Below are 23,162 nucleotides of genomic sequence, written 5' to 3'. Positions count from 1 at the left end.
GGCAAACTTCCCTATATGACCAGAGGGGAGCAGGTTATGAACAAGTCCCTTGAACCTGCAGAATGGCACAAAGTAGCCCAAGGGGCTGCCAAAGTGATTTTGAACACATCTTTAATTGAGGCCAATTACAAAGTCTTACTAAGGTAGTACATGGTTCTAGCCAGTATAGCCCAGTGGATACCAGATACTTCCTCTAAGTGTTTCCGAGGCTGCGGTCAGGAGGGGGCAGAGTATCATGTTTGGTGGTTGTGTCCGAAGGTCAGTAGATTCTGTATCCACATCTATAACCTCCTTTATTCTCTTACAGGGGTGAATTTGATTAAATCCCCGTGACAGGCTCTAATGGGTTGTCCTGTGAAAGGGACCCAAAGACCATCTAAACGCCTCATAACATTCACCTTCATAGGGGCAAGGATCACGATAGCGAGATGTTGGAAATTGCCAGTGATCCCTTTTGACCTAGTAAAGTCTAAATTGTCTTGGATAATGTTGAACGAACGCTTATCTGCCATTCTGCAGGACAAGTTATCAAACTTTGACAGCATTTGGGAACCTTGGATTGACTACCTTACAGGCTCTGCTCAATCGGGTTAGCTGAAAGCTCCCTTGAGCCGCAGTAACGGCTTGCTGATTTTCCCTTATCCTTTTTCTTTTTCTATTCTCTTCTTTGACTCCTCCTTACTTATTTCTTCATCTATGCCTTTGATCTGTTTATAGTCTATTGGCTGTTATGGAGAGGGGATCGGGACCACGGGTCAATAGACAGGTCCCCCCCAGGGCGGCCGGAGCTGATGGGATCAAGACTCAGTGCCGGTGGGTGCTGGGAACTTCCCCCATACTCCGGAAGGGGGAACTCAGCATGAGGAGATCCCATAGGAGACTTAATGAAGATAGTTAAGAAACATATAAGTTTAGTATCTTAAGCAATAAGTTGTAATATCGTGTACATGTAATTTCATGAATGTATCGTGCCTTGATACCCTTCTTATACTTTTTCTGTACTGTTTTGTACTATTGTATTGAAGAACGAAAAATATAAAAACTCAATAAAAACGAATGGAAAACAAATTTCATATTGCAGGCAGAACAGGCATAATACATTTCCTTGCTGGAGGCAGGACAGTTTCTATGCGTAGCATTAATCAAGGTTCACATCTAACTGTTGGGGTGTGGTGGGTGGAAGCATGCACATTTTTTCAGATGTTTATGTGCGCTGCTGGAATGGGAACCTCAGTGGCCCAGAAATCAGACCTTCACTTTTTTTTTATTTTTCAATGCATCACACTTTAGAGAATTTTAGTGCATTGTCATATGTTGCACTGCTGTGTCAGTGAAGTGCTTTAGGGTGCCATTCAGAATAAATCGCACCATTGCAAATAGCAGGCAGTGCCTTATGGTATCGTGCCTAATCTCACAATGCAATAGTGTGAACAAGGTCTAAGGCCCAACTCCAGTTTTAAACAATAACTCTCTTTCTGGCATAGTTCCCTGCAAAAAGTCTGCTATGTCCTGCTGCTGACACTACAGGTGTACCTCGGTTTACAAACACCTCGGTTAACGTAATTTTCGATTCACGAATGAAAATCCATTGACAATTGAAAATAATGCCTCGATTTTACAGATTTAAAAAAAAAAAATTTCACAATACAAAGTATATGTCGGTGACAATTTTTAAATGCAATTGGCGTTTTGTTTTTTTTACTTCCCTATAGCTCACAGAATTAGCTGTCACTTTCCCTGGAGCTAAAGGATACTTAGTTTTTTTTATCTCTGGAAACAAACTTAAAGGAAACATTGTTTCTTTTAACTTGGGGAAATATACTAAAAGGAAACTTTCTTTCTTTTAGCTGGGGGGAAATTGACAGCTGATTCTCTGAGCTATAGTGAAGGAAAAAAAAGCCGATAATTAAATTTAAAACCGGGACTGACCTATAGTGACAGCGACTTTTTCGTTACTTGTTTCTGACCTCCGGAAAGCATTAATTAGTTTTCAATGCATTCCTATGGGAAACCGCATTTCGGTTTACGAATTTTTCGCAATACAAAACATCCCGGAGAACGCATTAAATTCGTAAACCGAGGTACACTTGTAATCCTGATTGAATGATGCCCATTGGTATTTAACTCATTTCCTGAGACCCCCAACCTGTCATGGATACACCCCCTGGGGGTGCATCATCCCTCCTGCCAGAGCTCTCAGTACTGTTACACAGAACATCTCATAATTGCCATCAACTGAGCTCTCTTCTATACAAAATAAGCACTGCCCACCACAGGAGGAAGAGGAGGCAAAGAACCTGTGACATGAAAGAAGACTAAATGGAAAACGTTGTGTATACCACAAAATATACACTAACCTGCCACTTTATTAGGTACATCTTGCTAGTAACGGGTTGGACCCCCCTTTTGCCTTCAGAACTGCCTTAATTCTTCATGGCATAGATTCAACAACGTTTTGGAAACATTCATAAACCAAGAACCATCCATGTGAGTCCGTCCTTCCCTCCCTTCCTTTCTTCCTTCCTCCATCCATTCCTACCCTCCCTTTTCTTTCTTCCTTCCTCCATCCAATCCCTCCCTCCCTTGTCTTCCTTCCGTCCTTCCCTCCCTCCCTTTCCTTCCTTCCTTCCTTCCACCCTTCCTTCCTCCATCCATTCCCTGCCTCCCACCTTTTTCTTCTTTCCTTTTTCCTTCCTTCCTCCATTTCCTCTCTTTCCTTTCCTTCCTCCATTCCCTCCCATTCCTTTTCTTCCTCCATCCACTCCCTTATGTCCCTCCCTCCCTTTTCTTCCTTCCTTACTTTCCTTCTTTTCTTACTTTCTTTGTTCATCCATCCATTCCCTCCCCTCCCTCCCTCCTTTCTTTCTTTCCTTCCTTCGTCTATTCCCTCCCTTCCTTTCTTTCCTTCACTCCTTTCTTCCTCCCTCCATCCATTTCCTCCCTCCCTTATCTCTCTTCCCTTCCTTTCCTTCATCCATTTCCTCCTTGCCTTTTCTTCCTTTCCTTCCTCCATCCACTCCCTCCCTTCATTCCTCCCTCACTTTTCTTCCTTCCTTCCTCCATTAATTCCCTCCCCTCCCTTCTTTCCTTGCTTCTTCCTTCCTCCATCCAGTCTCTCCCTCCCTTGTCTTCCTTTCACCCTTTCCTCCCTTGTCTTCCTTTTCTTCCTTCCTTCCATGCTTCCTACCTTCCGTCCTCCATTTCCTTTTCTTCCTCCATCCAATCCCTCCCTCCCTTTTCTTCCTTCCTTCCTCCATCTATTCCCTCCCCTTCCTTCCTTCCTTTCTACCTCCATCCATTTCCTCCCTCCCTTATCTCTCTTTCCTTCCTTCCTTCCTCCATCCATTTCCTCCCTGCTTTTTCTTCCTGTCCTTCCTCCATCCACTCCCTCCCTTATTTCCTCCCTCTCCTCCCTTCTTTCCTTCCTTCTTTCCTCCATCTATTCCCTCCTCCCTTCCTTCCTCCATCCCTTTTCTTCCTTCCTTCCTTTTTCCTTCCCTCCTTCCTCCATCCATTCCCTCCCTCCATTGTCTTCCTTCCTTCCATCCTCCATCCATTCCCTCCTTCCCTTTTCTTTCTTCCGTCCTCCATCCATTCTCTCCCTTCTTTGTCTTCCTTTCGTCCTTACCTCCATTTTCTTCCTTCCTTTCCTTCCTCCATCCATTCCCTTTCCTTTCCTTCCTCCATCCACTCCCTCACTTCTCTTCCTTCCTCCATCTATTCCCTCCCCTCCCTCCCTTCCTCCACACCTTCTTTCCTTCCTCCATCCATTTCCTCCCTGCCTTTTCTCCTTTCCTTCCTCCATTCACTCCCTCCCTTCCTTATTTCCTCCCTCCCCTCCCTCACTTTTCTTCCTTCCTTCATCTATTCCCTACCTTTTTTCCCCACCTTCCTTCCTCCATCCATTTCCTCCCTCACTTCCCTTCCTTCCTATATCCATTCCCTCCCTCCCTTTTCTTCCTCCTCCCTTCCTTACTTCCTTCTTTCATCCCCTTTTTTTCTTCCCTTTCTCCATCTCCTTCCTTCCCTTTTTTCATTTCCTTCCTTCCCTTTTTTTTCCTCCTCTTTCCTTCCTCCACCCACTCCTTTCCTTCCTTATAAGTCATCTCAGACATTATTTAACCACACCCCTTTTAAGCCACGTCCAATTTTAAGTGCAGTTTAAACCACACCCATTTTTTTCCACAGGCCCAGTTTTTAATCATGCACACAAGTCCACTGATTTCATGATATGACCCACTAGCTGAGGCATAGTAAACTATGTTTAGTATGCATCAGTTTGTAAATGAATGGGAAGCTCTGTACAGCTATTCCTGTCAATGCATTCTGTGCAACTGAGGATGCAGAGAAGGGGATTGAGGGCTGAGTCCTTAAAGTGTTACTAAACCCAGGACCCTGCATTCACTATATCTGGTCTCCCACAGTACACAGAACATGGAAATGTAATTATTTTAGTAAATATAAACTGCTAAATACCTTTCCATATCAGCAGTTAGAGCAGTATTGTGACTTCTATCAGTGTCCAGCACAGCACTAGTTAAAGCTTGTAGGAAGAATTTTCATTCTCTCCTAATTGTCCTATGAGGCTGCATAACCCCTGACCCTGTGCATGGACAGCATTGATTGGCCCTGTGCTGATCACATGCACCTTCCCAAGAAAAAGAAAAAACTCTCTAGCAATACACACCAAACTGAGCATGTAAAGCTTGCCCCCTAAAGACTCTGTTCTATCAGCAGATGGATTGGGGACAGTAAACGAAGGGAAGGATCAGAAACAACAGGGTCAAACAGCCTTTTTTACACAATGCGGAGGTAGTATAACAAGCATGCTTTACTGCAAATACAGGCTGATTTTACTGTTGTGGGTTTAGTAACACTTTAATCTCTTTTCTCTGTCCAAAAGGTGAAACATTAGAGGTTTGTTTAGACCCCTGATATTTCACAAAAGCCCCCCAGCGGGGCACCTATAAAAATTGTAAAAATAATAAAAAAATAAAATTGTGAAAAAATAAATTAAATAAAATGGTAAAAATAATTAAAAAATAAATAACAAAAATAGAAAAACTACTGTCACCAGTAGCGGAACTACCGTGGTCGCAAAAGTCGTACTTGCAACCGGGCCCTGGGGTTCTGCAACCATGTGGGGGTGAGCCCGACAAGGGCTCAGGGGGGCCCTTTATGATTTCTTGCACCGGAGCCCTAAAGATTTGAATTACACCTCTGGTGTCCAGCCTCCACATTTGTCAGTCTGTCATTGCTATAAAAGGTGCACCTGTGCTCCTAGGGGGTGGGGATTTGATGTACATGGGCTGAGCACCCAGTGTGCATGTAGAATAACTTGTCTGTCCCAATGACATGTAACAAATGGATGCTGATATGTACATTTGGGAATTTGCTTCGTATTTTAAAGTATAATTAAAGTGGTTGTAAAACCCTAACACATGGCCAGAAGTGACTGGCCTCAGGGTATACACAGAAATGAAACAAATCCTCCTATATAAGTTGTACCAGTTTATCTATAGCTATCTTTCCCCTACATCATTCAAAGTGCAGAATGTCTGAGCTGTCAGAACGCAAACGGTAGGGAGCTGCACACTGCAGAACTCAGTGAGAGCTGACTGGAGGGAAGGGACACCCCCCCCCCCCCCTTCACACATGAACAGAACTAAGGCTGTCAGTCTGCTGGAGGTCCCTTCCGTCACCATTGTTCTCTTGGTGTCAGGAAAACTTGTCAGAAGTGACTCAGGCTGATAGCAGAGGAACAAAGCAGCAGACAGAAATGATGCTTAGTACTGTGGACCGTGACAGTACACACTATAGACTGATATGCTTGCTTTGTTCATATTTCAAGTCTGAGGTTTGTTTAGAACCGCATTAAGGCCTTGTCACACTTTCTCAAAATACTATTGCTGGACAAATGCACCAAAAGTGAAAGTGAAAGAAATGTTGGGCTGTCCTCGGAACATGAATAGTAAGGATATCTTCCAATGGGGGCACTAGTGCTGGCGACAACCAGGGATTTCCTGACTTTGGTGGGATTTCCTCTCACTTCCTGTTTTGGCTATGGGACAGGAAGTGAAATCTCCCCAATGGGACACAGGTGGCAAACAGAAACCGTATGGGGTTTATAACCCTTCCTTATTCTATCCATACTGCAACAAAGAAAACAAGTTTTACCTATAGTTCTACTTTATTTTCTGTGTACATACCCCCCCTTCCCCCTCCCCCAGGTCTGAGGGCCTCAGTCACCATGCAGAATGAATTCTGACTATAAAGTAGGAGGAAGTAGAAATGTAATGAAGAAGAAAGCAGGGAAGTCATTGGCAGGCAGCTCCCATGACTGATGCTGTTGAGGAAATACAAGTGCGAGCCTGCCTGATGGCGGAGAGGGTAGTACTGCGTGACCCTGCCTGATGTTGGAGAGGGTAGTACTGCGTGATCCTGTCTGATGGCGGAGAGGGTAGTACTGCGTGAGCCTGTCTGATGACGGAGAGGGTAGTACTGTGTGATCCTGTCTGATGGCGGAGAGGGCAGTACTGCGTGAGCCTGTCTGATGGCGGAGAAGGTAGTACTGCGTGATCCTGTCTGATGACGGAGAGGGTAGTACTGTGTGAGCCTGCCTGATGGCGGAGAGGGTAGTACTGCGTGAGCCTGCCTGATGGCGGAGAGGGTAGTACTGCGTGAGCCTGCCTGATGGCGGAGAGGGTAGTACTGCATGAGCCTGCCTGATGGCGGAGAGGGTAGTACAGTGTGATCCTGTCTGATGGCGGAGAGGGTAGTTCTGCGTGAGCCTGCCTGATGGCGGAGAGGGTAGTACTGCGTGAGCCTGCCTGATGGCGGAGAGGGTAGTACTGCGTGAGCCTGCCTGATGGCGGAGAGGGCAGTACTGCGTGATCTTGCCTGATGACGGAGAGGGTAGTACTGCGTGATCCTGCCTGATGGCAGAGAGGGTAGTACTGCGTGAGCCTGTCTGATGGCGGAGAGGGTAGTACTGCGTGATCCTGCCTGATGGCGGAGAGGGTAGTACTGCGTGATCCTGTCTGATGGCGGAGAGGGTATTACTGCGTGAGCCTGTCTGATGGCGGAGAGGGTAGTACAGTGTGAGCCTCTCTGATGACGGAGAGGGTAGTACTGGGTGAGCCTGCCTGATGGCGGAGAGGGTAGTACTGGGTGAGCCTGCCTGATGGCGGAGAGGGTAGTACTGCGTGATCCTGCCTGATGACGGAGAGGGTAGTACTGCGTAAGCCTGCCTGATGGCGGAGAGGGTAGTACTGCGTGAGCCTGCCTGATGGCGGAGAGGGTAGTACTGCGTGAGCCTGTCTGGTGACAGAGAGGGTAGTACTGCGTGATCCTGCCTGATGGCGGAGAGGTAGTACTGCGTGATCCTGCCTGATGGCGGAGAGGTAGTACTGCGTGAGCCTGCCTGATGGCGGAGAGGGTAATACTGCGTGAGCCTGTCTGATGGCAGAGAGGGTAGTACTGCGTGATCCTGTCTGATGGCGGAGAGAGGGTAGTACTGCGTGATCCTGTCTGATGGGGGAGAGGGTAGTACTGCGTGAGCCTGCTTGATGGCGGAGAGGGTAGTACTGCGTGAGCCTGCCTGATGGCGGAGAGGGTAGTACTGCGTGATCCTGCCTGATGGCGGAGAGGTAGTACTGCGTGATCCTGCCTGATGGCGGAGAGGTAGTACTGCGTGAGCCTGCCTGATGGCGGAGAGGGTAGTACTGTGTGATCCTGTCTGATGGCGGAGAGGGTAGTACTGCATGATCCTGTCTGATAATGAAGAGGGTAGTACAGTGTGATCCTGTCTGATGGCGGAGAGGGTAGTACTGCGTGAGCCTGTCTGATGCCGGAGAGGGTAGTACTGCGTGAGCCTGCCTGATGGTGGAGAGGGTAGTACAGTGTGATCCTGTCTGATGGCGGAGAGGGTAGTACTGCGTGATCCTGTCTGATAATGAAGAGGATAGTACAGTGTGATCCTGTCTGATGGCGGAGAGGGTATTACTGTGTGAGCCTGTCTGATGGCGGAGAGGGTAGTACAGTGTGAGCCTGTCTGATGACGGAGAGGGTAGTACTGGGTGAGCCTGCCTGATGGCGAAGAGGGTAGTACTGCGTGATCCTGCCTGATGACGGAGAGGGTAGTACTGCGTGAGCCTGCCTGATGGCGGAGAGGGTAGTACTGCGTGATCCTGCCTGATGGCGGAGAGGGTAGTACTGCGTGATCCTGTCTGATGACGGAGAGGGTAGTACTGCGTGATCCTGCCTGATGGCGGAGAGGGTAGTACTGCGTGATCCTGCCTGATGGCGGAGAGGTAGTACTGCGTGAGCCTGCCTGATGGCGGAGAGGGTAGTACTGGGTGATCCTGTCTGATGGCGGAGAGGGTAGTACTGCGTGATCCTGTCTGATGGGGGAGAGGGTAGTACTGCGTGATCCTGTCTGATAATGAAGAGGGTAGTACAGTGTGATCCTGTCTGATGGCGGAGAGGGTAGTACTGCGTGAGCCTGCCTGATGGTGGAGAAGGTAGTACAGTGTGATCCTGTCTGATGGCGGAGAGGGTAGTACTGCGTGATCCTGTCTGATAATGAAGAGGATAGTACAGTGTGATCCTGCCTGATGGCGGAGAGGGTAGTACAGTGTGATCCTGTCTGATGGCGGAGAGGGTAGTACTGCGTGATCCTGTCTGATAATGAAGAGGGTAGTACAGTGTGATCCTGTCTGATAATGGAGAGGGTAGTACAGTGTGATCCTGATAATGGAGAGGGTAGTACAGTGTGATCCTGTCTGATAATGAAGAGGGTAGTACAGTGTGATCCTGTCTGATAATGGAGAGGGTAGTACAGTGTGATCCTGATAATGGAGAGGGTAGTACAGTGTGATCCTGTCTGATGGTGGAGAGGGTAGTACAGTGTGATCCTGTCTGATGGTGGAGAGGGTAGTACAGTGTGATCCTGTCTGATAATGGAGAGGGTAGTACCGTGTGATCCTGCATAACAATGATGATGTGTAGGGTACCCCCTGGTGGTGTCCCTCCTCCTTCCACTCGGTCACACAATGGGCGCCGCATGTGACAGGAAGAGACTTCAGTAGGTAAGTCAGGGTGTGTGAGCCCTGCGATCCCCGGCTGTGCCAGCAGAGGGCGCTCGCCGGTGTGGAAGCTGCAGAGAAGGAGGAAGCGGCGGAGGGCGCAGTGCGGGGCTGGGTGTAGAGGAAGTGGAGGAGCCGGAGAGGCTGTACTGGGAGAGAGGACACCAGGGACATGGCTGTGAACCTCAGCAAGAACGGGGCCGCCTTGCAGGCCGCCTACAAGGATGTGGTGGACGGGAAGACCAAGACGGACTGGTGAGTGTGGTGGCCGTACACCGGAGGACTGCGAGCATTGTGAGGAGGAGGCGGGTCGGGCGGTGTGCAGGACTACAAGTCTCAACCTGACCAGCATGGCTGAGCTCGGTCCTCTCCCCTCACCCACAGGCATGGACTTCCCTATATGGACTCCCCATTCATAGGACTCCATGAGGGGGCGGGGCACGGGGACGGCAATGAGAATTGTAAGGGTGCCTTGGCATTGTACGCACCGCACAGGAGGCGCAACTCACTGCCCAGGGTGGGAGTGCAGGTGTACTTACCTGCAAGGAGGGATGTGTCAGGGATCAGGTGTACCTACCTGCAAAGGTTAATGTGTCAGGGATCAGGTGTACCTATCTGCACGGGTGTGTGTGTGCCAGGGATCAGGTGTACCTACCTGCAAAGGGGGATGTGTCAGGGATAAGGTGTACCTATCTGCAAAGGGGGATGTGTCAGGGATAAGGTGTACCTATCTGCAAAGGGGGAGTGTCAGGGATCAGGTGTACCTACCTGCAAAGGGGGATGTGTCAGGGATAAGGTGTACCTACCTGCAAAGGGGGATGTGCCAGGGATTGGGTGTACCTACCTGCACGATGGTGTGTGCCAGGGATCGGGTGTGCATACCTGCAAAGGGGAGTGTGTCAGGGATCAAGTGTACCTACCTTTAAGGGGGATGTGTCAGGTGTACTTGTCTGCAAAGGGGGATGTGCCAGGGATCAGGTGTACCTACCTGCAAAGGGGGATGTGCCAGGGATCGGGTGTACCTACCTGCACGGGGGGGGTGTGCCTGGGATCGGGTGTGCATACCTTCAAAGGGGAGTGTGTCAGGGATCAAGTGTACCTACCTAAAAGGGGGATGTGTCAGGCATCAGGTGTACTCGCCTGCACAGGGGAATGTGTCAGGGATCAGGTGTACCTACCTACAAGGGGGATGTGTCTGGCATCAGGTGTACTCACCTGCACAGGGGTATGTGCCTGGTATCAGGTGTACTCACCTGCACAATTTTTTGCGCAATAAACAAAACAAGACGGACAATTTTGAAAATACTGACTTTTTGCTATAAAACATGTCAAGTAAAGAAATTTAAAAAATCAAATTTCGTCATAAATTTAGGCAAAAACGTGTTCTGCTACATGTGTTTGCTAAAAAAAAAAAAATCCCAATACGTGTAAATTGGTTTATGTGAAGGTTATAGCGTCTACAAATGGCGGTATATATACTGGAGTTTTTATTTTTTTATACTAGTAATGGCAATTGGTGAAGGGGTTAACATCTGGGGCAATCAAAGGGTTAACTGTGTGCTGTTTTACATGATGTACTGTGTGCGTTTTACTAGGGAAACATGCTGCAGTGTATTTCTCTGCTGTGCAGAGAAATACACAGCAGCATGTCCTTGCTGGCAGGAGAGAGACCTGTGTTGCATACATACAGGTCTCTTCCCGTCCGCTTTACTTGGGGATCACCGGGTGCCGGCGTGGAATCTCCGGCCGGGACCTGGTAATTGAAATTCGTAGCTGCCAATGGTGGCGCGTGAGATCGCCCCCTTCCCGGATATGCAAATCATGCGTATATATATGTGATTTTGCGCAGACCTGCCGCCCTGTAGCAGTAGTTCTACTATAGGGTTGGAGCAAAGTGGTTAAATCTTTACAGCTGGCAGAAGCGGGACCACTAAAAGTTCATAACACAATTCATAAACAGTGACTGGAAGCTGTCAGTGACAGTGTGATAACTGTGTTGGGAACATTAAAAGAGTACAAACAAGGGGCACTGTTTGAAAAAATATATGTGGCCTCCCTCTGTGCTGCCACATACAGTATAAACAAGCAGACAAGCATAAGAGGTAGACATGCCTGCCTTTGTTCATCTCCATTCCATAATTGATTGATGGGACTAAGGACGACCATACATGGGTTCCTGTTAAACCAGATGAATTTTGATCTATGTATAGGCTTGCTGGTTGTACAGAAGTCGATCTACCGATCAACTTGTGTACAACCAACCTCTTGGGTTTTTCCAGAATGATCAGTGCTGCCGGCTATAGCCCGATCATTTTATTCTTTGCCGGCTATAGCCCGATCATTTTATTCTTTGCCGGCTATAGCCCGATCATTTTATTCTTTGCCGGCTATAGCCCGTAGCACCGATCATTAATTCTGACTGTCAGAATACAATAGTGCTGCGGGAGTGATTTTTTCATCCACCTCAAATGTCTGGATGGGGGAATCAGCTAATTTTTTCTTTCAACCTGTAACGGGTTGTGCGCAACAGAGACATGGAGCTCTACGCGACATGCCATCTTGTTAAGGTCTCAACATTTTTGTTTTTCCTCCCCTTCCTCCTCCTCAAAGCTATGGAATTTGTAGCTGTAACTTTTAACGAACTTCAAAAGAACCTCTTATCTTAATTAAAACACTAATAGAGGTCAGCGTCCAGACCTGTCCAGGGCTGTAAACAGCTAATTAGTCTTGGCAGGATGTCTGTTTCCATGAACCATGGAAAACACTTTCCTCTGCCCTATCGTAAAACCATAATAACTCAAGACTCTAGCAGTCAGGTGACGTATAAGGCAATTAAGGCTCTAGGAATGCAGAGCATGCCATAAAACGTCTATTCCACATGTAACAATTCAACATAGAATTCAACAGGAATAGGGCACATTAATATTAGGTATATATTTGAATAGGGAATATCATAGCGAACAAATCAAGGTCATACATGACTATGTTAGCACATAGGAAAGGGGAGAAAGCAGTCTCTTCCCTCCAAGGTGACAAAGGTATGCTGAGTTTGGTATTCCTTGGTTTGAAATATAATTCTGAATAATAATCTGCCAGTTGCTAGAATACCTTCACGTATTGGAAGTTGTTAATATTAGTATGAAACTGTATTTGGGACTTGGTCATAAATTTGGTGACCTCCTAGCACCCATCCCCTAAACAGGAGGATTGGTCAGTTGTTCTCGGGCAACACTCCTTTGACATCATAGAAAGGGAATGACTGGATCTAGTAAGCGAGCTCTCGTTTAACAGCAACCAAGGAACATCTTAACAGATTCGAGAGCCAAGGCAACGTTTTTACTTGGACAATTGGACTCTGCTGAACCAGGACTTTGCAAGTATTCTCCATTTTCACCTCCTTTTATTTCTCTGTTGCATTATTGTTCTCTTTGTTTCTTTGTAACATCCCTTTCTGTAAATATTCTAATTGCACCATTTGACCTTTTCATTAATAAACTCTATTTTGAAAAGTGTTAAAAGTATCTCTAAGATCCCGGTCACACTGGATGCGAATTGGCATGCGATGTGCATGTCATGCAACTTGCAAATTGCAGCCTATTGTCCATAATTAGAGCGGTCATATCGGTGCGGTTCCGAAGTAGTGCAAGCACTACTTTTGGTGCGATTGGCATAGACATTTGTATCAGATGTCTTGCAAATTGCACCTGAAATCGGCATGTCATCTGACTTTGAAATCGTGCAACTTCACTGTAAGCCGCATGATTTCAAAATAGGGTTTGATGTGACCGGAGTGTAAGGCTTTTAATGCAAACTGAAGAATCCCTGTCTCTTGAAGAGTGCTACTGTATATAATAATCCTCTGAATATACCGGTCTGTGGCGACAGTGTCTGTTAGACGTTTATTGTTCACATTTGTTCTTGCTAAGTTTGTAAAGGGTTGATAAGCCCAAAGCTAGCTGGTGCCAGTTTGGAGTTTGAGGGGTTAATTGCGTTATTAATTAACCCAGTGACAGTCGTGAGCGAGAGTGGCATTGTTACGCAAGTGACAGTTGGTGTGAGTTTGGCTGGCCCTTTGCCACAAGTTTGGTGAGAAGGGAAGGGATTGGGCACTGCATTCATCACACAACCCACTCAAACCCAGAAAAAAGTATTGTATAGCTTCTTAACCCCTTCATGCCTAAGGGTAAAACAAATTTTAACATCTAAGCCCAATTTTGCAGCTTTGACGTGTGTTTGTAAAACCCTACATATCATCACAACTACGTTGTGCATCCAGGTGTATTATATCGTTTTTTTAAGGACAAATTGGGCTTTCATTTGGTGGTAAATGGTAAGGGATATCTCCTTTTAATTTGTCTTTTTTATTATTATTATTATACAGGATTTATATAGCGCCAACAGCTTGCACTGCGCTTTACAATATAAGGGAAACAGTACAATTATCAAAGGTAAACTGGCCCAAAAAATCTTTTTAAATTTTTGCTGTATATTTCTTGCTACTACCATAATCTACCACCAAAGAAAAACCCAAAATAAATTCTCCTGCTTCTGACGATCGCAGCAAAACCAAATATATGTATGTTAGTTGTTGTTTGTACCCATAGTACAGCCCAGAAACAATAATGCGTATTTTGAGTTTTTTAATCCTGCCTAAGATACACTGATACTAATTTTACAAATTAAAAAAAATAAATCCTGACCAAAAAAAAAACTGACCTTGAGCTAAGTACTAAACCTGGCACTGACCTACATCAAACCTTGATCTAGTTATTTTATTTATTTATTTTTTTACACATGCTTTTTTTTTTCTCTCTCTCTCTGAAAGGAGAGAGAAAACACGGGGGCGGGCTTTGCAGTGACTGATCACTGATAGCCAATCAGATGCTATCATAGTGATCAGGTGACCCGGAATCAGGTGTTCTGGGACCCTGTGCTCTCAATGAGATCCTGATCTCTGTCCTGGGAGCGCGCCGTGTGGCACAGTACCAGCACAAAGACATGTACACAAATATACGGCCCCGCAGAAAAAAGCCTAGTCCAGTGGGTCTGCCTCACTCTGGGCTGCTTTTCAATGTACCCATGCAGTGGTGTCTCCGTTGCACTGGGCTAAAGATGCTTTTGGGTAAGGAATATATACAGATATTTAAGCTGGACACATGCATGCACACCTTTTTTTGTTCAAGTAGTGGGCTGAATCTGATTACCCCCTCCCCTCGTCAGAATACACTGATTGGTGTTCTCAGCCATTGCCTGGGCTGCAAGGGCTGAGCAAATGCTGTTTTTTTTCAGCATGGCCGTTCGACAGCAGCCAATCATTTCACCGACTTCTGCTGAACAGACAGCGGTAAACATGGACCAAATGCTATCTGGTTCCCACTGAACCAGATGATTTTTGGTCCACGTATACCTAGCTTTACGCTATTCCCCACTCTTTCAGGCTTCCTCCTCTCTGTGCAATCAGTTTCCCGAAGCTACTAGCCCAGCTAGTCGTAGCTCTCTGATGAGATCACATGCAATGTGGTAGCAGCAGTCTGCATTGTACAAAGGCCCCCAGTTAACTCCGAGCATTTGATAGGATAACTCCACTTTCACAGGGCAAAAAATAGAAAATAAAAAAAATTATATAGTATATACAATAGTGACACTATTGTTATATTGTAGTTATATTGTATTTCAGTGTTATTAAAAATTACCTTTTCAATCTGCAGCGCTGTAATGTTCTGTAAAATGCAAAAAAAATATGGCTACCTGGAGACATGTCTACACAGATGGTATACAGAATGCCCCTCAGATATGTAATTTCATGCTTGTGTGATTGGCTCACTGATTTTCATAGAAATCTGCACTAAGGCTGGCCATACACTATACAATTTTCTGTTCAATTTCCTTTAGATTTGCCTTCAACTATGTAGTGCAAGGGCCTGCTTAATTGGATACAATTGAAAGTGTTGTTCAGGTTTTATCTGATATTATATGGTTTTTGGTAAATGTAAAGCAATTTTCGGAAGAAAATTGTATAATGTATGGCCAGCCTTAGATTCACGTCAGATTTTGAGAAATGTCATTTTTGGTGAGCTACTGCCAAAGGGAAGTCATGTCTAAAGGGATGCAGACCCTGCCACTTTTCTCAGAGCTATGCAGGTGCAGCAGCTGATTGATAATTATGAAATCACTCCCATACAAATTCACTCTGCATGTGAACACAGACAAATAAACAGCTATTTCTTCAGATTAACCACCTCCCGCCCGACATATAGTCCAATGATGTGCTCAAGGTGGTTCTCCCATTCTCACCGCGCATGCGCGGTTCAGGGAGCGCGCGCCGATCGGCAGTTCGCTGTGTCCCCCATCCACGGAAAGAGCCGAAGATGTCGGCTCAGTCATGTGATCAGCTGTGTCCAATCACAGCTGATCACATGTAAACAGGAAAATGCCGGTTATCGGCATTTCTCTCCTCCCGAGCTGTCACACTGACTGCTCATGAGGAGAGCAGAGCCGGTAATCGGCTTTCCGCTGAGGGGACATGTACACTGATCATCAGGGCACTGATGATCAGTGTGCCCTGATGATCAGTGTGGCCCCAGAAGTGCCACCTGTCAGTGTCCATCAGTGCCAGCTGTCTGTGCTGAACAGTGCCAGTGCCCATCAGTGCCACATATCAGTGCCTACCAGTGTACATCAATGACACGTATCAGTGCCAGTCAGTGCCACCTATCAATGCCAATCAGTGCTGCCTAACAGTGCCAGTCAGTGCCGCCTGTCAGTGCCATATATCAGTGATGCCTGTCAATGCTCATCAGTGCCACCTAGCAGTGTCCATCAGTGCAGCCTATCAGTGCCCATCACTGCAGCCTCATTAGCCCACATCAGTGAAGGAGAAAAATCACTTTAAAAATTTTATAGTAAAAACTAAGAAAAAATTTTTTTTTTTTTTTTTTTTAAGTTTTCAGTGGTTTTTGGTTTAAGAAAAAATAAAAAACCCAGAGGTGATTAAATACCACCAAAAATAAAGCTCTATTTGTCACAAAAAAATGATAAAAATTTCATATGGGTACAGTGTTGCATGACCGCACAATTGTCATTCAAAGTGCAACAGTGCTGAAAGCTGGAAATTGGCCTGGGCAGGAAGGGGGTATAAGTGCCCTGTAGGCAAGGGGTTAAGGAAAGGTAGGAATCTGCAACAAAGTTTGTTACAATCCTTGCAGTGTACTCTCTGTACCAAGAGGGGAATATTTCTTTCTCAACAAAAGTGAAGTTACTTTTTGAGCTGGCCATAGATAGATCGTTTTTCTTCATTCAGTCAGAAGGTTTATAAATAAAAACAGAACCTGAATTCCTCTTTCCACCCTGTTGAAACATTGTATTCTGACAGTGAAACTCTCTGCTGTCAGAATACACTAATCAGTGTCTGGAGTTGAATGGCTCCTTGATCCTCTTTCTCAAATGATTGAATTCTGTATAGCAAGGGAGGCCACACACTGATCAAAACTCAGTAGGTCTCTTTGGAACCAGCTGAATTTCCATCTGTCTATGGCCGGCTTAGGTATTTTTGCTTAGTCTCCAGCCAAACTGACTTGTAATTATCAGACCCTCATAAAGTTCCTTTTTGGATTTTACGTCCACTCTTTAGTCTAGTCAGCTGGGATTATTGTAGTTTGTGATTACTTCATTTCAACTAAGGACAGAAGAGGATCTTACAAAAACCTCATTGCACAGTTGGCTTATAGTATGAGGAAATGATGGTCATCATATGGTCCTGTATGATGTCACATGGAGGCTTGGAAAGCATGTTGGCCAATGGTGGCAGTGAGTGAGACGATTTAGACACAGGCTGTATACAGTGGTGCCGGTAATATAGGCACTGTAATATGTGAGTGTTATTCTTACATTTATCTGCTTATTCATTTGCAATAAATACTACACTATGATGCTCTTTAAATGGGTGTCTCCTTTATTGCTGAGTGTCTGAATGAGCCAACTTAACCTCTTGGCGCCGGCACCTCCGGCCCTTTAAGGGTTTCAGAAGCTGGGAGGCGGGGTTTTAGGGTCATGTGATTCGCTGTCACGGCGGTCACATGATCGGGAGAGGTCCCGATGGAAAGAGGAGATCGGGACCTTTCCATGAGTACCGGACAGGTATGCTAAGGGCGCGCGCTCTCAGCACATATGTTTTTCTTAATTGCACGTAAATGTGCAACCACTCGGCATCAAGGCCCAGACGCCAGGAGGCCGCACATTTGTGTGTGGCTGTTGCCAAGAGGTTAAAAGAGAAGTATGGGGTTTGTTTTTATTCCCCAAATTATGCTTACCTAGGTGGATGCAGCATAAGTCCCCTGCTGTCTCTAAGTTTGAGAACTCAGTGATCACATGCTCTGTCACCACTGTCTGCTCTGTCCCCCCCCACCATACACTCATTGGAGTGCTGTGCTGTGGAAAGGGAGGCAGTGGCTGGCTCAGGCCAGGTGAATCCCGACTTTAAAGTCAGGAGTAACTGAGTGACGTTAGATGACAGCGGGCTTCAGCCCGTTGTCAGCTGGGAACGGGTCACAAGAGTGCAGAATGAGCTGCACTCCTGTGATCCACCGAAGATCCAAGAGAGCTTTGGCTGTACTTCTCCTTTAATGAAGGAGGATCTGGGGATCGTCTTAAAGAGGAAGAACCCTTGAGAGACATAGCGCAGTTTGTCCTACATGCAGAAAGGAGTCATAATCCTCTGGTGAGTGTGCACTTTTTCTATGACCACAAGATGGGAGCTTGTTTTGATCAAGTATTCACCATATATCACAAGTGTAGTGTATGGAAATGCACATCATTAGACTTTATAAAGTTTTCCTTCAAGTTGTCTGCTTAACATTTGATTGATGGTTTCTTTGTTTTGGATATTATAATGGATTAAGCAAGCGCCTTTTCTTTATATATAGTTATCATTCAGTATCACATAGCCAGGGGAATTCATTGTGTGTCTGACACTAGACTTCTGTCATGACTCCGCACAACAAATGTAACAAAACATGTATTTAATGGTATGGTGGAGGTAGCACTGAGCTTGGGGTGTCCATACCGTGGACTGTCCTCAATACATATTCAGCACCTGTAGCAGAGTGTCATGGGATGCTAAGACACTGGGCTGTACAGCATCCTAGCAACCAATGAAACATACCCAGCCCCATTCATCTATCGGCTGGGAGGTTCATGTCATTATCCAAATACAATCATTGCCATATTTTGGTAATGTCTCAATCATCCTGCCTCTTTGTTTACATTCAGCGGGGGCCAGGGATGAGCCATCAGTTGCTAGAAATCTGGTGCGTGCTAGCATACTAGCAACCACAAGCCCTGTTCAGTAGATTGTCCTATTCATGTCACCTTCCAAACACATACATGCCCCGTTTTGATCATTGACTTCTTTCTCTACACCAAGAGTTGGTCATAATTACGGTACTTCCAGTTTCCTAATATGTTAGCTGGCAGTAATTCTTTTTGAATACAGCAGGTAAAATAGGTATTGAACACGTCACCATTTTTTTCGGTAAAGATACTTCTAAAGATACTATTGACATGAAATTTTCACCACATGTTGGTAACAAATAATGCAATCCATACATACAAAGAAACCAAAACAAGTTCAGAAATTAAGTTACGTGTAATAAAATGGAGTGACACAGGAAAAAAGTATTGAATGTGGTAACTGAAATTTATTTAATACTTCGTACAAAATACTTTGTTGGTAATGACAGCTTCAAGACGTCTCCTGTATGGAGGAACTAGTTGCAAGCATTGCTCAGGTGTGATTTTGACTCATTCTTACACAGTCTTCAAATCTTGAAGGTTCTGTGGGCCTCTGAAGTATGAACTCTGATCTTTAGTTCTTTCCACAAATTTTCTATTGAATTCAAGTCAGGTGATTGGCTAGGCCATTCTAGCAGCTTTATTTTCTTTCTTTGAAATCAATTGAGAGTTTCCCAGGCTTTGTGTTTGGGATCATTGTCTTGCTGAAATGTCCATCCTTGTTTCATCTTCATCATCCTGGTAGATGGCAGCAGATTTTTATGTCTTGGTAGATTTTTCCATTTATCCTTCTTTCAATGACAGAGTTTGCCAGTACTGTATGCTGAAAAACAGCCCCACACCATGATGTTCCCACCTTCAAACTTCACTGGTGTTTTTGGGGTGATGTGCAGTGCCATTTGACCTCCAAACATGGTGTGTATTATGGCCTCCAAAGAGTTCAATTTTCGCCTCATCTGACCAGACTATATTCTCCCAGTATTTCACAGGCTTGTCTAAATGTTGTGCAGCAAATTTTAAACAAGCTTCAACATGCTTTTTCTTCAGCAGTGAGTCTTGCGTGGTGAGCGTGCATACAGGCCATGGCAGTTGACTGCATACTTGTTTTCTTTGAAACAGTTGTACCTGCTAATTCCCGGTCTTTCCGAAGCTTTCAACAAGAGATCCTTGGCTCTTGGACAGCTCTTTTGATAACTCTTTTCATTCCTCTGTCAAATCTTTCGAGGAGCACCTGGTCATGGCCGGTTTATGGTGAAATGATGTTCTTTCCACTTCCGGATTATGACCCCAACAGTTCTCACTGGAACATTCAGAAGTTTAGAGATCCCTCTGTAACCAATGACATCAGTATTATTTGCAACAATAAGGTTGTGAAGGTCTTGAAAGAGCTCTTTGCTTTTACCCATCTTGAGATGTTTCTTGTGTGACACCTTGGTAATGAGACACATTTTTTTTTTGGGCCATCAGTTGAGACTGAACCAGCTGATATTAATTTGCATTGCAAGGGGAAGGATTGCTTTCTAATTATTGATAGATTTCAGCTGGTGTCTTGGCTTTCCATGCCTTTTTTGCACTTCCCTTTCTTCATGTGTTCAATACTTTTTCCCTGTTTCATTCCATTTTATTACACATATATAATTTCTGAATTTATTTGTTTTGGTTTCTTTGTATGTATGGATTGCATGGGTTGTCACCGACATGTGGTGAAAATTGCTTGCCAATAGCACCTTTAGAAGTATATTTAGCTAGAAAAATGGTGACGTGTTCAATACTTATTTTACCCGCTGTATGTCTCCACCAGTGACAGATTCTGGAAGCGGCACAAACAAGAACTACCTGAATCTCTCAGACACGTTGTAATGTGGTACAAAGTGTCGTAAGGTTTTTCGGAATTAGGCACAGCCTAGTTTGAAGGGGCCATACTGCCAGAATAGTTTTGTAAATGGTTTATTGAACATGTTTTCAGTATCTTTGGCCCTTGACAAGCACGGCAGTGAGGGTGGAAATGTGTTTTTAAAGCTTCTGAATTTTTTATTGGGCTTATTTTTATCCATGGTAAAAAAGAGTTACACCAAAAAGTCCTTCATTCAGTGGATCTACCACCATATTCATCAGTTCAGTTTCAGAAATGACTCATGACTTTTAAACATTAAATCATTAACTTTATTATAGAATTTAAAATCACTAAAAGATTAAAACCACTAATCCTTAAAGGCCTGAAATAGTATATGTCTCATAGTTTACAGTATGTATTCATATATAACATAATTACTCATTGGACCTGTCAGACGACATAAATGATAATATGTGCAAATTGATGTTCATAAACTACACTAAGGGTACAGATGCATAGGATCTGATGGATAGGTAAAATACACACAAGCTTTGTTCAGCTGAAAACCATGGACAGCAGTGCGTGGAGCCAGTGCAAAATGTATTATTTTCTATGCTGCCCCAGCTGTGAGGAGCCTCATTTACACCAAAGCTGCTAATCAGTTGGATCTGCCAACACTTTGAAATGCAAATACTCTAATAGTATCCAGCAGCCATCCCTGGTGCACTTATGGCAAATTAAACATTTCGGACTCCTACATACAGTAGATCTGCCAATATCTCACAATGCTCATACTAATATGTTTTTATCCAACATATGGCAGACATGTATATTAGTCTCTTAAGCACAATTTTGTGGCTCAATATAAATGCAAGTCCTACATGTTCTGATCCCAATAGCACACCTGTAATGCAGTTATCCAGTCCAAGCTCCAGAGGTCTAAGGGCCAGTCCACACTACATGTGTTTCAATTGCTTTAATTTCTGTATCCAGAACACAAAGAAAGTAGGTTACATGGTTGTCAATGTCATAGTTCACATCAGTGCTTGCAGTTCCAGTTGCAGAAAAAAAAAACTGCCCTGGAAGGCTGTAAAATGCACTGGAATGCACCAAAAACGCACTGGAACGCAGATGTCCCTATTGAATTGAAGAAAGAGGAAAAAATGAACTTGAAAGCATTAAAAATGCACCAGAACCCATCCGAAATGCGCATGCGGAAACGAATCCGGACTGTGTTTCTGTGGTGTGAACCGGCCCTAAAGGAAGCATCCACCATAATCGCTGTGTGACAAGAGTTCCAACCATAGACTCATTTTGCCAAATTCCATCATACATGAATGACTATGGCAAGTACCAGGCCTTCAGGATGATCTACCTAACGACTGGCTCGGAGGAAGTGGTTAGCAGTACTTCCTGTGAATTTTTAAATACACTGCCCATCTCATAAAGTACATACTACTAGTATGTCTCCCATCCTAATATGCTTGCTGTCCTCCTAGGTCGGGTGTCGGCAACCCGCGGCTCCAGAGCCGCATGCGGCTCTTTTTCACCTTGGCTGCGGCTCCGGAGCACACTGCCCACCAGGTGACAGGCAATAGCGCAGCAATGGGCAAACTACGGCCCGGCGGACCTTTTAATCCGGCCCGCGGAGCTAGGCTCCCGCTAGGCTCCTCTCACAGTCCGCCCTGAAGACCGGTGTAGCATGAAAATCTGTCTCCTGTGAGGATCTGTCCCCCTCGACGTATCTGCGCATGTGCCAGAGATCGCCGATTGGCTGCTAATGCCTGAAACTGGCACATGCGCAGATACGTCGAGGGGGACAGATCCTCATAGTAGACAGATTTTCATGCTACACAGGAACGGCGCGGGAACACGGCGAGAGGAACGCGCGGAGCAAAGGTAAGTGAATTGACACAGGGGGGACTTAAGGACTTAATATGGGGGATGAATTAATATGGGGGATGAATTACTATATGGGGGATGAATTACTATGGGGGATGAATTACTATGGGGGATGAATTACTATATGGGGGATGAATTACTATATGGGGGATGAATTACTATATGAGGGGTGAATTACTATATGGGGGATGTATTTTCAGTTTTAAAAATGTGGCTCTCAAAATAAATTTCAATCGTGGTTTTGGCGAGATTTGGCTCAGTTGAAAAAACAGGTTGCCCACCACTGACCTAAGGCTATGATTGTGATTATGACGATACACTGTGGCCCTGATTAACCCTTTGCTTACTGGGCTCTTAAACCCCCTTCATGACCAGAGCGCTTTTTGCAATATATGCAGTGTCGGATTTGTTTTAAATGTTGCAATGGTTTTGCGGCACCCAGTCTTTTTTTCCCTCTCGGAAACGGGTCCAAGTGGCTCTTTATGTCTTAAAGGTTGCAGACCCCTGTCCTAGGTGCTTCAGCATCTCTAAAGTTGTGTAGATTTTATATTAGTAAGAAAAGTTGTGCGAAAATTCTTTGCACATCCGATGAATGGACAAATATCGTTCGAAAATAGTCTTTTGCTTTTAACATTCGATTTTAAAATGAATGTAATTTCTGAACAATAGCCACATACACTGGCCAAAAATATGTTTGATCGACAAAAGTTTTCCTTCCTACCCCTTCAAATTTTTCTGTTGCTGTTGTCCAAAACTAACATCGATTTGAACCCACTAAGGAATATAAAATCAAACGAATATTCTTGAAATGAAGATTCTCAAACAAAAATCTATTGCATCCTCCTTTAGCGCACATCAGTGAAGAAGAAAAATAACTTATTTACAAAATTTTATAGCAAAAACTAAAAAAAAATTGTCTATTTTTTAGTTTGTTTAGCAAAAAATAAAAAACCCAGTGGTGATTAAATACCACCAAAAGAAAGCTCAATATGTCTCAAAAAAAAGATAACAGCCAGTTTTCCCTGGATAACAGATGGATGAGAGGGCTCTGT

General features: G+C 44.8%; 1 protein-coding gene across 2 annotated transcripts in view; it reads left to right on the top strand.

Annotated features, from left to right (window-relative positions):
* The first annotated feature begins 9,153 nt into the window (after nt 1-9,153).
* The window catches only part of DBNL (drebrin like), a 59,157-nt gene continuing 45,148 nt past the window's right edge, over nt 9,154-23,162 (top strand). For both annotated transcript variants that reach the window (XM_089692463.1, XM_089692462.1), the window contains exon 1: nt 9,154-9,341. In XM_089692463.1, the coding sequence (XP_089548589.1) occupies nt 9,259-9,341 (83 nt within the window). In that variant the 5' untranslated portion in view covers nt 9,154-9,258. The remainder of the gene's footprint in view (nt 9,342-23,162) is intronic.

This window comes from Staurois parvus, unplaced genomic scaffold (genome assembly GCF_062004578.1).
Source record: "Staurois parvus isolate SC_StPar_1 unplaced genomic scaffold, SC_StPar_1.0 ptg000586l, whole genome shotgun sequence".
Classification (NCBI taxonomy): Eukaryota; Metazoa; Chordata; class Amphibia; order Anura; family Ranidae; genus Staurois; species Staurois parvus.
Note: the sequence above shows the minus strand (reverse complement) of the source record. Positions and strands in the feature narration are given on the sequence as shown.